General features: G+C 39.5%; 1 protein-coding gene across 12 annotated transcripts in view; it reads left to right on the top strand.

Moving 5' to 3' along the window:
* Positions 1–14,101, top strand: part of INVS (inversin) — a 235,046-nt gene that overhangs the window by 197,410 nt on the left and 23,535 nt on the right. For all 12 annotated transcript variants that reach the window (XR_001887727.1, XM_017884326.1, XM_017884321.1 and 9 more), the window contains one exon: positions 6,275–6,487. Coding sequence is in view for 11 of the 12 variants with exons in the window: in XM_017884326.1 (XP_017739815.1) it covers positions 6,275–6,487 (213 nt within the window). In the remaining variant the exon portion in view is untranslated. The remainder of the gene's footprint in view (positions 1–6,274; positions 6,488–14,101) is intronic.

Genomic DNA, 14,101 nt, shown 5'->3' with positions numbered 1-14,101 from the left:
CTTCTCTAGGTCCATCTCAGAGGAAACATGTTCCTGTTTTCTAGAACCAACCCCCTTACCACTTCTTTCAGAAACTTCCCTCATTAGAGGGACAGCTGAAGATGTCTCCCTTTGAAACTCTAAAAAAAAAAAAAAAAAAAGAAAGAAAGTTTAAGAATCCTCAGACTTAGTGATGACTTGTTTTGTTTCTATAAAATTTATTCTGTGTAACAGCATTTACTGCCTGACTGCTATATTTTAAGGAAACAATGAAATTTTTTTAACTCAATTTCCATTTATATGCTAAACCTTGAATATGAGACCTAAGTAACTGCATGAATTAAGGTGTTTACTCTCTCCTGGAATAAGCATATGTTAATTACAGACCAAAAGACCAAAGGAAAAATCCTCATAACTGTACTTGCCAAACTATAGATAAAAAGAGACAGTGGCAATAACCCAATCTCTGTTAATGTTTCATCAGTAATGTACCTTGATGTACAAATGTCAGAACTTGGCACTGCCTTTTACGTTAATGACATTCCAGTTTAGGCATTCTATTCATCCCATCAGGCCATTCCCTGCCACATGGCAGGTCCAATTGTATCTTGTCTGTTGTCTATATCCACATTGTTTCTTGGTTGGTTACCATCAGTGTAGGGCTAATTTTTACTTCTCATACATTGACACTAGTCAGTTGATGAACACCGTATAGACATAATTTTTGCCAGCTTCTGCTGACTTTCAGTCAATAACTATTAGGGGTGTGACACACTCACCCCAACACTGATGGGAATATTCACAGCACTTGAATTTTTCTAAATTGAATTTGGGATAAAGAAAGATTCAGTAGTAATAATCACAATGTGTTTTATGATCACACTTGTTTTAAATGCTAGGTATAGACTTCAATCTTAAAATGATGCTAGATATTTGGATTGTGTCTCTGAATAAAAAAATGAGAATACTAATTTGAATAAACCAATTACAAAAATACATTTTTTTAGAAAATTGGGTAAATTTGATTATGAAGTGGTCCTTAGATTTTACTAAGGAATTCCTGATAATTTTGTTAGTATAATAATGGCATTGTGACTATGCCCATATTATTTACTGATGAATACTTAAACACAAAGAGATAAAGATGTTACAGGAAAGTGGTCCCAATCCCAACCCCAAGAGAGGGTTCTTGGATCTCTCGCAAGAAACAATTCAGGGCGAGTCCGCAGTGCAAAGCAAAAGCAAGTTTATTAAGAAAGTAAAGTGGTAAAAGTACAGCTACTCTGTAGACAGAGTAGGACATTCCCAAAAGTAAGAGGAGGAACAAGGCCACCCTAGGTATAATATTTGTTTATATACAAGATAAAAAAAAGGATTATGGGGAGATGTGCTATGCTACAAGGGTTTGTGATAAAGAATTCATTTTCTTAATTACTACATTTTGCAAGAATCAATATTATTATCTTTAAAGCAAAATTAGGAATGCCTTTGTTCTCCAGATATCAGGATATTAGGACTCTCTCAAGTCTGGGTCTGTTTAGTAAACATTATCAGTCTGTTCCCTTAACTGTAAACATCTAGGAATACCTTTCTGGGAATGCAACCCAGCAAGCCCCAGCCTCATTTTCCTAGCCCTCACTCAAGGTAGAGTCCTCTGGTTCCAACACCTCTGACAAAATGATAGAAGTTCTGAGATTAGCTGTAAAATACTCTAGCAAAGGCCAGGCACGGTGGCTCACGCCTATAATCCCAGCACTTTGGGAGGCCGAGACGGGCAGATCACAAGGTCAGGAGATCAAGACCATCTGGCTGACACGGTGACACCCCATCTCTACTAAAAATACAAAAAATTAGCCAGGCATGGTGGTGGGTGCCTGTAGTCTCAGCTACTTGGGAGGCTGAGGCAGGAGAATGGCGTGAACCTGGGAGGCAGAGCTTGCAGTGAACCGAGACTGAGCCACTACACTCCAGCCTGGGTGACAGAATGAGACTGTCTCAAGAAAAAAAAAAATACTCTAGCAAAAATAAAAAGGAAGGGGCTAGATGAAGCAAATGTAGCAAAAAATTGTTAAATTTAGGCATTGAGTATGTAAAGGTTTATTGTGTTATTCTCTCTACATTTTTTATGCTTAAAATTTTTTGTAATAAAATATAATTTTTTACAGTAAAACACTTAAGATATAATTTTCAATCCAGAAGCAGCCTAAGAAGTCTAGTTCTTTTCTTCCTTTCCCCTTTTACAGATAAGGAAACAAAAGACCAGAGAAGTTAAGAGAATGCCCAGGGTCACACAGGTCCCCTGACTCCCAGATGAGCCTTCTTTAGGATATATTAAGCTACATGTTATTTCCTTTCGTAATATTTGTAGGTAAAGAAATAATTTGGGCCCTACATTTTATAAACTAAATTTTGTTAATCCTGCTTATATGTTATGTGGAGGATACTACCTATTAATAATTATAGAAAAAATGATCAAACTTACCAAATACATATGTTGTTTGCACATTGATTTAAGAAACAGTTTTATTCGATAGGAAACATACTAAGTAATTGATATACGTGTTGTGGAAGGATTACTGAAATGGGAGACATGTTATCTTAGTTCTAGTCTACATTCTATAGAAACAATTTACATAACCTTTGGTAAGTTGCTTAACCTCTCTGAATCTGTTCATCCATTTATAAAATGAAGGTATTGAACTAAATGACCTTTAGAATTCAGTTTAGCTCTACTACTGCAAGGTTTAATGACTCTATGGTAATTTTTTCTGTTAGAGAAAGCACAATCAAGGAAGGCATTTTAGAACTTGTAGCAAGAATTTTTTTAATTCTCCTGAATTTAAAAAATATTATCCACTTATAAATAATGTTTTAAAGTTTATATAGATGCCTCTCTACTTACAGCCTTCTGGTCCCTGAACAGTAAGTGGCAAATGAAGCTGTCCTAAAATGGAAGTTCCTTAATTTCAGTGTTTGGGGTCTCCTCCCAAACTCAATTTCCTTACTAAAGTGATCAAAATACTCCTAAAATGAAAAACCTCTTCCTTTTATGTCTTAACTGTGACTGTTAGGTAAGTTTTGAAGAGAAATCATTTTTTTTCTATAATTGGATGATTTTCTATGTGTAGTCATGCATCCATATAATCATCCTTTTTTCTGCCTCATAAATCATCTGATGTTTTCTCCCAAGACCTTTGATGGCCTTGGGCTGGTCAAAGTCATCCTGAGAGGAATCAGCATCAGTGGTGGTCATAGGATGGTCATAGATACTAGTTTGGGTCCTATGGAGATAATATTTTTGATAAGCTGCTGTGGTATTGCAAACCATACAGCAGTGAATGTCCTGTAATAATAATCAGAGCTGACATTTATTAACTGCTTCCTTTGGGCCAGGAACATTGCTATCCTCTTTATACTTATTTTTCCATTTTCTCCTCATGCCAGGTCTGCAGCGTATTACATTGTTTATCAGATGAGGAAAACTGAGGCTTAGAAATGTAAAGTAAGTTGTTTAAAAAGTGATAGTCATCATTACAATTGTTGGATGGTAGAATTAGGGGAAATTTTACTTCAATTTTCTTTTTTTGCAGTGTTTGAGTTCATAAAATCTATATCATTTTGACAAAGTAATTTTTCTTTAAAAAAGGAAATCATATCTCCCAGATATGAACAGTGGTTAATTCTCAAGGTGGGAATATGGATGATAGCTATTTTCCTCTGTGTATTTACCCAATTTTTTATGTTTCCAAAATTTAAAAAGAAAATTTTTTTAAAAGAATGGGCTTGATGCAGTGGCTCACGCCTGTAATTCCAACACTTTGGTAGGCCAAGGCAGAAGAATTGCTTGAGCTCAGGAGTTCGAGACCAGCCTGGAGAACATGGCGAAATCCCATCTCTACAAAAAATACAAAAATTGGCCGGGTGCAGTGGCTCACGTCTGTAATCCCAGCACTTTGGGAGGCCGAGGTGGGCAGATCACCTGAGGTCAGGAGTTAGAGACCAGCCTGACCAATATGATGAAACCCCGTCTCTACTAAAAATACAAAAAAAATTAGCCAGGTGTGGTGGCATGCACCTGTAATCCCAGCTACTCGGGAAGCTGAGACAGGAGAATTGCTTGAACCTGGGAAGCAGAGGTTGCAGTGAGCTGAGATTGCACCATGGCACTCCAGCTTGGGCAACAAGAGCAAAACTCCATCTCAAAAAAACAAAAAACCAAAAATTAGCCAGACTTGGTGGTACATGCCCATAGTCCAAGCTACTTGGGGGGGTGAGGCAGGAGGACTACTTGAGCCCAGAAGGGGTCGAGTCTGCAGTAAGCTGTGTTCGCACCACTGCACTCCAGCCTGGGCAACAGAGTGAGACCCTGTCTCAAAAAAAAAAAAAAAAAGAAAAAAAAAAGAAAAAGAATGTGCCAAAAATAGCACATCTAGAAAGCTGCCATTTAAGATTTAAATATACAACAATATGACAATAATATTCATCCCTTATAGTCAAAACAGTGATGTATATACACTGTACAAAATGTAAAAGGATATTCACTGAAGACTCAATGTTCCTCCTACCCCTGCCTCTGAGACAGCTAGTTTTCCTACCCCAGAGGCATCACTGTTAGAAGTTTCTTGGAAAACTTTTGGAAATACATTTTCATAGATAAACATACAGGGATTTTTTTTAATATGCAAATAGAACATGCCATAATAACTCCTGTTTCTTGCCTTTTTCTTTGTCTTCATTTAACAAGACATCCTGGAGATTGTTACTTATTTATTCATATACAGCAGTAATGACTGCATATACAGATGTCTTCATTATATAGATGGCCTGTGCATTGTTTAAGCAGTCCTCTGTTGATAGACATTGAGGTTGTCTCTATTCTTTTGCTATGAGTAACTATACTTCCATGAGTAGCCTTGTACATAAAGCATTTCACATGAAAGCAGATCTGTAAGATAAATTCCTAAGAGTGAAATGGCTATGTCAAATGGCATATATGTGTGAATAATTTTGATAAATATTGCCAAATCATCCTCCCTAAAAGTTAAAGTAGTATATGAGAGAGCCTGACTCTATCCTTGCCAGTGCAGTGTCTTACTAAGTTTTCTGATTTTTGCAAATCTGATCATCATTGAAAGGTACTTTCTCATGTTAGTCTAATTCATATTTCTCTTAAATTAGTGAGGTGGAACGTATTTCTTATATGTTAAGAGCTATTAGTATTTACTCTTCTGAGAACTGTTATCTTTGTCTTTGGTGTTTTTTTTACCCTGTAAAATTTTGTTATTTTTATGTGGTTAGATTTGTCAATCTTCTCTATGGTTTCTGAAATTTTTCTTTTTTTTGGAGACAGCATCTCACTCTGTTGCCCAAGTTAGAGTGCAGTGGCGTGATCTCTGCTCACTACTGCCTCCACCTCCTGGGTTCAAGCAACTCTCCTGCCTTAGCCTTCTGAGTAGCTGGGACTACAGGTATGTGCTACCATGCCTGGCTAATTTTAGTAGAAATGGGGTTTCACCATGTTGGCTAGGCTGTCTCGAACTCCTACCCTCAAGTGATCACCCGCCTCGGCCTCCCAAAGTGCTGGGATTACAGGCATGAGCCACTGCACCCAGGCCTTTTGTATCTTTTTTTTAGAAAAGACTTCCAACATCATTTTGTTTTTAATCTTCCTGGTTTCTTCTGGTACTTTCATGGTTCCTTTTTAAAATATTTAGATATTTGCTGTATCCAGAATTTATTTTGGTATAAAATGTGGTATAAGAATCTTTTTTTCCCCAGATGGCTACCTGGTTGTCCCATCACTATTTATTTAGTAATTCATCTTTTCTGCAGAAATGTAAAGGGCCATTCTTATCATATACCGAATTTCTCCATTTGGAGCTCTGTTTTTTTACTTCATAAGCATTAACTATCAGTAATCATGGGCTCAAATTTACAAATCTCACAATTAATATTTTCACTACCTTTTTAGATAGGGGCAGGGAATTATTTGGCACATGGGAAAGAAGGGAAGTGATCATGTGTTTCCAATAGGCCCCTATTTGTTTGCCAGGGAGTAAAACTCAGGAACTGCCATGGTTAGCAGCACAAAGCACCTGACCCAAGTAGTCAACCTTGTTTTGTGCCCCTTGGAGTGAAAAAGAACAGCCCTGTTATGGAGAAGGTGGCTTTGCCTGGGGAATATTCCACATCTAAAATGAAGTTTCCTTCTGCTACATAATAATATTTTCAGTTTAATTGTGCCTTGAATTACGTTCTAAAATTAAAAAAAAAAGAAATCTTCCTCCCACTTCAGATACACACCCCTTGATTATGCTTTGCTTGGTGAGCGCCATGAAGTGATCCAGTTCATGTTGGAGCACGGTGCCCTGTCCATCGCAGCCATTCAAGACATCGCCGCCTTCAAAATCCAAGCTGTCTACAAAGGGTACAAGGTCAGAAAAGCCTTCCGAGACAGGAAAAATCTCCTCATGAAGCATGAACAGTTGAGAAAAGATGCTGCTGCCAAGTAAGTGTGAGCTATGTAGATTGCACTCTCGCCACCCAGAATCAGGGTGGAAACGGGGGTGTGGGGAGGTGCTGGGGTGTCCAGGAGAGGGAAGCAGATGAGAATCTGAATTACTGTTGGTCCCTGCAACCGGTCACCTTCCGTCTTCTCAGCACTCCGTCTTCTGGGACCGAGGCTGCAGTGAAGGACAAAGGCCTAACCTCTGCTGGGTGGTGATTCCTCTAGATTAGTACCAATGTTTCAGTCCAGGGACAAAGCACTCCCACTCATGGAAGGGAGCTGGGGATGGGATTGCTTACTAGAATAAGCTGTAAAGAAATAACTGCCCTTCTTGCCCTTCCTCTCTTTCTTTCCAAAAGAAACATGCCAATATCTAGCCTACTTTCACTAGATCAATCTAAGTCTGGTTTTAACTTGATTAAAGCAACCAACTTGTATAAATAGCTTACTGTCCTTCACCCATTTCCTAAAACATCTGTACTAAATAATTTACTCAAGAAATATTGATTGAATGCTTACTGTACAGACAAAACGCTTGGCTAGTGCCTAGGGAGAAAATGGCAACTAAAAAAGCAAAATCCCCCCTGCCTCAAGGACTTCGCATTTTTTTTTGGACAATAATGCAAAATGACTGTGCCTATTACACATTCTGATTATTTCACATAAATGATTGATTTTAAAGCTGGGTGCGGTGGCTCACACCCGTAATCGCAGCACTTTGGGAGGCCAAGGCAGGCAGATCACTTGAGGTCAGGAGTTCAAGACCAGACTGGCCAAAATGGTGAAACTCCGTGTCTACTAAAAATACAAAAATTAGCTGGACGTGGTGGTTAGCGCCTGTAATCCCAGCTACTTGGGAGGCTGAGGCAGGAGAATTGTCTGAACCTGGAAGGTGAAGGTTGCAGTGAGCCCAGATGGCACCACTGCACTCCAGCCTGGGCAATAGAGTGAGATTACATCTAAAAAAAAAAAAAAAAAAAAAGATTTATATTATACTTTGGTTTGCCTTTTCTTTGATAGATATGTTGGGTAGAAGTATTTTAAATAGCAGCAGTGTATCACATTAGCAAATACAGACACCATAAACTCTGATGATAAAGATGTGGGCAAGCAGATTCTTTTTTTTGAGACAGCCTCTCACTGTCACTCAGGCTGGAGTACAGTGGCGTGATCTCCACTCACTGCAGCCTCCACCTCCCGGGTTCAAGTGATTCTTATAACTCAGCCTCCCAAGTAGCTGAGATTACAGGCGTGCACCGCCACACCCAGCTAATTTTTGTACTTTTAGTAGAGATGAGGTTCTGCCATGTTGGCCAGGCTGGTGTTGAGCTCCTGACCTCAAGTGATCTGCCCATCTTGATCTCCCAAAGTGCTGGGACTATAGGCATGAGCAACTGTGCCCAGTCTGGGCAGATTCTTAAAAGATAACTTCCTGGCTGTATCTTGAATATTTCTAAATCTAAATCTTCAGTCCTTCTAACTCTGAAATCCTTCTACATTTTACCCTCAAGGGGGAAGCATAAGTGTACTAAATAATCATTAAAAGTAATAATAAGAGGCAAGATAAGTCATTTTAATGAGAAGTTAAATACCACTATGTACTGGAATGTTAATCATCATGTCAGCCTTCAGTAAATAAGATTTATAGAAACACACCATTTTCTGTGACTCTGAAGCTACTGAAGTAGATGGTATCCCAGGAAATACTATGTTGCTCTCTTCTCTTAATGATGCCCTCTTCCTTTCACTTTTGCCAAAGAATCCAGTATCAACCTGAAAGCCTCTATATACCTCTCTTTCCAGCCTTCTTATAAAAGTTCTCTGCTTGTGAGTGGCAACCATAAGTAGATAATACACATGACCAATTATCCTGAGTTGCAAGTAAATGTTCTCTGTAAAGGGATGGAATATTGTGTTTCATTCTACTGATATTTCCATAAGCTCCAGTTTAATGTTGAGAATCTGTTTTCAAAATTTGCAGTCATATCTGCTTGAATGTAAGATGGGACTCAACAAAGGCAACACAACTGACTTTGTATGTCCCCTAAAGGGAGGCTATAGATCTCCAAGAGATATACTTAAATGGTGGAGAAACTGATTTCATTTGTTCTGTTTCTCAAAAGTTATTTCTTAAAATCTGAGTCAGTGTTTAATTTTGCTTTTAATTCTTGCTTGAAGAAACAAACATCAGGATGCTAAACTCAGTCCTTGCCGCTGCTGCCTCATTGACTAAGCTGGCCCAGGCACAGCATGTCACCTTGGTGTACCTTTCCCAGTTTATTATGTTAGGATGGCAGAAATCATCTTCCTTAAAATGAGGATGTGAAAGGCACTTATTAAACTTAAGTAAAGTAATTTCTAATTTACTGAAAGAGAAACTGGGACAGAAAAAAGTTACAGTGATATTTACTAAGGCAGGTAATGTTAGAAAATGCTATTTAACATATATCTATAATCGATTTAAAAGCACTTTATAATTCACACTGCACTGCCTATGTTGTTGCCAAAATGAACATTACTATAATTTACCTGCCAAAGCACACAGTTGAGTGTACACTAAAATAAAACCATAGTTCTGTTGATCACCCTTCTTCCCTGAAGCTTGCTTTTTGCCAGGCTCTTATTTCACTCGAATCTCAGATCTCCTGTAACTCTCTGACTCTCCCTTCTCACATCTTTTAAATTATTCCATCTCCACACTGCAGTCAGCCTTGAAGGCGAACTTCTTAGACTTCTACTCATGCTATACTTTTTTCCATTGAAAATGTATCCAGTCTTAAATTTTAAATTAATTCATGTCTATAGATAGCCCCCTAATCTGTCTCACACCCTGACCTCCTGGAACTCTAATCTCATATCTTCAGTTGCCTAGTGGGCATTTCTGCTATGTTTTTGTCACTTGCCAACACTTTAGATCATTGGACGTTTCCATTTGCATGTCCTGTTTTCACTATAACTTCAGACTCTGCAACACACAGACATGCAGATGGAAACAGCTCATCACCACAGTCTGTCTCTCTTCTGGCCTTTTTAGGTGCTTGCTAGTGCTGCTACCATTGATTGTGTGCATTCCCCCTTTAATAGCCTTTGCTTTCATCCTTCTGTGCCACCACTACTCTATACAAGCCCTCATTCTTTTTTTTTTTTTTTTTTTTTTGAGATGGAGTCTCACTCTGTTACCCAGGCTGGAGTGTAGTGGCTTGATCTCAGCTCACTGCAACCTCCACCTTCTGGGTTCAAGCCATTCTCCTGCCTCAGCCTCTCAAGTAGCTGCAATTACAGGTGTGCACCACCACGACCAGCTAATTTTTGTATTTTTAGTAGAGATGGGGTTTCACCATGTTGGCTAGGCTGGTCTCAAACTCCTGACCTCAGTCCACCCACCTCGGCCTCCCAAAGCACTGGGGTTACAGGCATGAGCCACCGCGCCCAGCCCCCTCATTCTAAAATACCAGCCATGGTGCTCTGTAAGATCCTTCAACATTTCTTTCACTTCTACTTACATTTCTATGTCTCATTTCTCTCCACTACCACCACCTCCCACCTGATATCTCAGCCAACCTGAACTTTCTTCACGTTACTTACCATGCTGTCTGGGAGACCTGAGCTCCTTCCTAGCTAGTATATGTGATTATGTTTCTAAGAGTTACATCATGATGTCCAGTTTTGGTCACCCAGTTCAAACTCTTGTGATGCTTAAGTCCCTTCTACGAGAGGTGGTTCTGTGTCCCCCAAAAAGTCAAGTGCAAGAAGTCCTATATCTCTCAAGATAACATATTCCATTAGTGGAGGGCTCTGTCTAGCAAAAGTTCTTTTCTACCCTTTGGACTTGAATCTACCCCTGGGAGCCAAAGAGAAAAATCTAAATCCCCTTTTCAGAAACCAACTTTCAGATTTTTAAAAAACTGCTCATAACACTTCCATTGCTACTGCTCATCTCCTTTTCACTTGGTAATTAGTCAGTGCTCCCCTGAACATCACCAGATTGTTAATGGTTGGCCCATGTGTCTGACTCATCTGCTCACAAAGTCATCTGGCCCATGGGGAATTACTTCCATTGTTCTCTTTCATGCCATTCTACTTCTCTGAGCCTCAGATTTTCATCAGTAAAATGGAAAGAAGGTTTCTTAATTCAAGATGGGCTTCAGGGATCCATGAATACCTGAAACTGTGCACAGCATTTTGTGTCAGAAGCACACATGAGTTTTGCGGGAGAGCATCTATAGACTTTATCACATTCTCCAAATGGGGTCCATGAGTCACACACAAAAAGACAAAAACCACTGGACTAAATGATCTCTCACGTCCCTCCCAGCTCTAACATTCTGTAAGTCAAAGGTCCTAAGACACACGACATTTTCTTATTCCCTCAAGAGGGAGTTAAAGATCAGCTATTTCTATGCCTGTTATTCAGTGACAATGAAGAGATAAAAATCTGACAAACTCCTAGACACCATGCAACACCAACTGAAAAGGTGAGAGCTAAATCTTTTTTGTCTCATAAGGTAATATTTTCCTCTCACTGGAAATGATCCAACAGAAGTGGAATTATCATCTCTCCATGATAGTATATAAGGAATTTTTAAAATTAGGTAAAGATGCCTATAATCACAGCACTTTGGGAGGCCAAGGCAAGAGGATTGCTTGAGCCCGGGAGTTTGAGACAAGCCCAGGAGTTCAAGATATAGTGAGACCCCGTCTCTACAAAAAAAATTTAAAAACTAGCCAGTGTGGTGGCTTATACCTGTAGTCCCAGCTACTAGGGAGGTGGGAAGATCACTTGAGCTAGGGAGGTTAAGGCTGCAATAAGCTACATTACACTATTGCACTCCAGCCTGGAAGACAGAAAGAGACCCTGACTCAAAAAAAAAAAAAAAAAATTATGTGAGGAGCTGGTCTCTGAGATCTCTTCTGAGTCTCTGTTCATGCATGCTTCTCCCTCTGCCTGAAGTAACCTCTCAGTTTACTCCTCTCTCATTCTTCATATGTAGCATTTTTCTCCCCCTGTTTAATTAGTGAGTGCCTCCCACATCCTCCCATAGCTCTGTGTAGTTACCTCTCCTTTAGCACTCATCACATCTAGAACTCACTATTGGCAGGAACGTATGGGTCTGATTCCCCAACTCGATTGTCAGTTTCTTGAGAACAGGGACTGTGTGTTATGTACCTCCACATCTCTAGTACCTTAGAATGTTTGGTATATAGTAAGCATTCAATAAATAAATGTTCAGTAAATTCCCCTACAAAGGGTCTAAAACCTTACATAAGCCATTGATCACTGTAGACCTTAGTTTCCCCATCTGTCAAATGGAAGGGTTGGACCAAATCCTCTCTTAGGTCTCTTTCAGTTCTTATACTGTGACTCTCTATAAGTGTACAACTTTAACTTGTTTGTCTTGCTCAAGGCAGCAAACACATTATATACCACTTATCCTCACAACGGTCTTTGACACTTATATATTCATTTGGTTTTCCAACTCCCTGAATATTGGTCATGAGAAAATCATCATTTGACAGATTATAACAGTCTGTGTTCTGATTTTAAAAAGAAAGACCAGAGCAAAGGGGCTGACCACTGTCTGTACTTGAACACGAAACCATGATTCTGTAAACTTTTTAGACTCACACTGTTTACAAGTCTTATCCCTGCCAGATTTAGAGAATATTGGGAAGGGCTGGGTACGGTGGCTCACGCCTGTAATCCCAGCACTTTGGGAGGCCGAGGCGGGCGGATCAAGAGGTCAGAATATCGAGACCATCCTGGCTAACACAATGAAACCCTGTCTCTACTAAAAATACAAAAAATTAGCCAGGTATGGTGGCAGGCACCTGTAGTCCCAGCTACTCGGGAGGCTGAGGTAGGAGAATGGCATGAACCTGGGAGGCGTAGCTTGCAGTGAGCCGAGATCGTGCCACTGCACTCCAGCCTGGGCAACAGAGCGAGACTCCATCTCAAAAAAAAAAAAAGAATATTGGGAAGAACAACTACAGGTAAATACCCTGTTTCTTGTTTGGAAGATATAAGGAAGCTTAGCCAAATAGTTGATGTTAATTTGTCTCTAGGAACCAAAAACATACCCATAAGAAATGGAAGCCCAATTGAATAATGTGGATTTTAGATATTACAAATATAGATAAATATTAAAAAGTAGACATGACAGCTGTCCTCAATCTCATTTTATAAATGCAGAGATGGGCACAAAAAGATTAGCCTGCCTGAAGTCACACAGCTAGTAAGGAAGAGAGATGGCACATGGATCTAAGTCTCAAGGCCAAGCTACCTACCATTACTTGGTTCAGGGGAATCCTCCTACCAGCCAAGCCCATGCTGGAGGCTAGCAACCATCTGATTGAATAACCATCTGGCTCATTCAGTCATGCCACTGTTGATCCCATTCGTTGTTAAGAGAGTGGTGCCAAGCCACCATTATCAATTCTATAATGTAATTCAATAACACTCTTCCTATTAGCCTCAAAACTAACAGAACAGAGCACACCAATATTCTCCTAAATCCTTGAGAAAGTTACAAATATCGATTGGTCCCTAGTCTACACCAGGACAAGTAATTAGAATGGCAGCATTTAGGCAAAGCTGGGTTAAATCAATACAACTGGACACACTAACTAGACTTCTCTTTTCTGTAGAAGCATTTTAATTACATCTCTCAGACCTCACTAGGTCTTGTATTCATGGCAATGGAAACCTGAATATTCATGGGATGGGAAAGAGCCTGCCTGTTTCTGCAGTGTCTGATAGAATTAATTTCTTCGTGTCAAAAGTGGGCAAACAGAACTCTCTTGTGGGTCGCAGTATTTAGAAGGCACATAGTGGGGTAGAAAAAATATCAACTTCCATAACTCCAACTATGCAGGGCCAGAGTCAAGAGTTTGCCATATTGCGCAAACAGATACATCCACTCCTGAGATGCTGAAGCCATCGTACATTCAAGTCATTTAAGTTACTGCCCTTGATCAGCTTTTGTTAAAATGTGTTAAATTTTCTGATCACTCAGCTTCTTTTTAGCCCTTTTCTTGCCAGATTTTCATCCAGGCTAGTAATTTGTAAAAATTTCTATCTGTGGGTCTTAGATTTGGTTTTAGGGGGCTTTGGGGAGTATCTCTGCCCCACAATGGCCCTCGTGCAATGTGAAGCAGCGTTGTGTCCTGTAAATCTTTTATTCCTGGGTAGACAGCCCCAGTCCCATCAGCTGAGAGTCTGGAAACCCCTCTTCGCCCTGTGGACCTGAAACAGATGTCGTCAAAGATTTAATCCCCAGTTGACTTTCTCACTTTCTTATCCTGAAGAGCTACAAAAATTGCTCTAAAAGAGACAGTACAAACCAGACTAAATTAGCAGCCCATTAGAAGCTATCGTCTACCCAATTTCTCTTCACATAGTAGGGAAAAGAGAGAGAGAAAGGTGGGACTATTTTATCCACTAATATTCTGCCATGTTAATAATTTTCCTGCAGAAATGTTGCTTGCTGTGTCATAGAACTTTAAAAAATTTTTCATATCAACTAGAATAATATTGGTTCTTTTTCTGATTTTTTTCTAAGCTTTACAAGTAAAATAGATCTTTATTTTTTTGTTGTTGTTGTTGTTGAGACGGAG

The sequence above is a fragment of the Rhinopithecus bieti genome, unplaced genomic scaffold (genome assembly GCF_001698545.2).
Source record: "Rhinopithecus bieti isolate Rb0 unplaced genomic scaffold, ASM169854v2 scaffold_12088, whole genome shotgun sequence".
Lineage (NCBI taxonomy): Eukaryota > Metazoa > Chordata > Mammalia > Primates > Cercopithecidae > Rhinopithecus > Rhinopithecus bieti.
The sequence above is the reverse complement of the archived record's forward strand: the minus strand, read 5'-3'. Positions and strand labels throughout refer to the sequence as shown.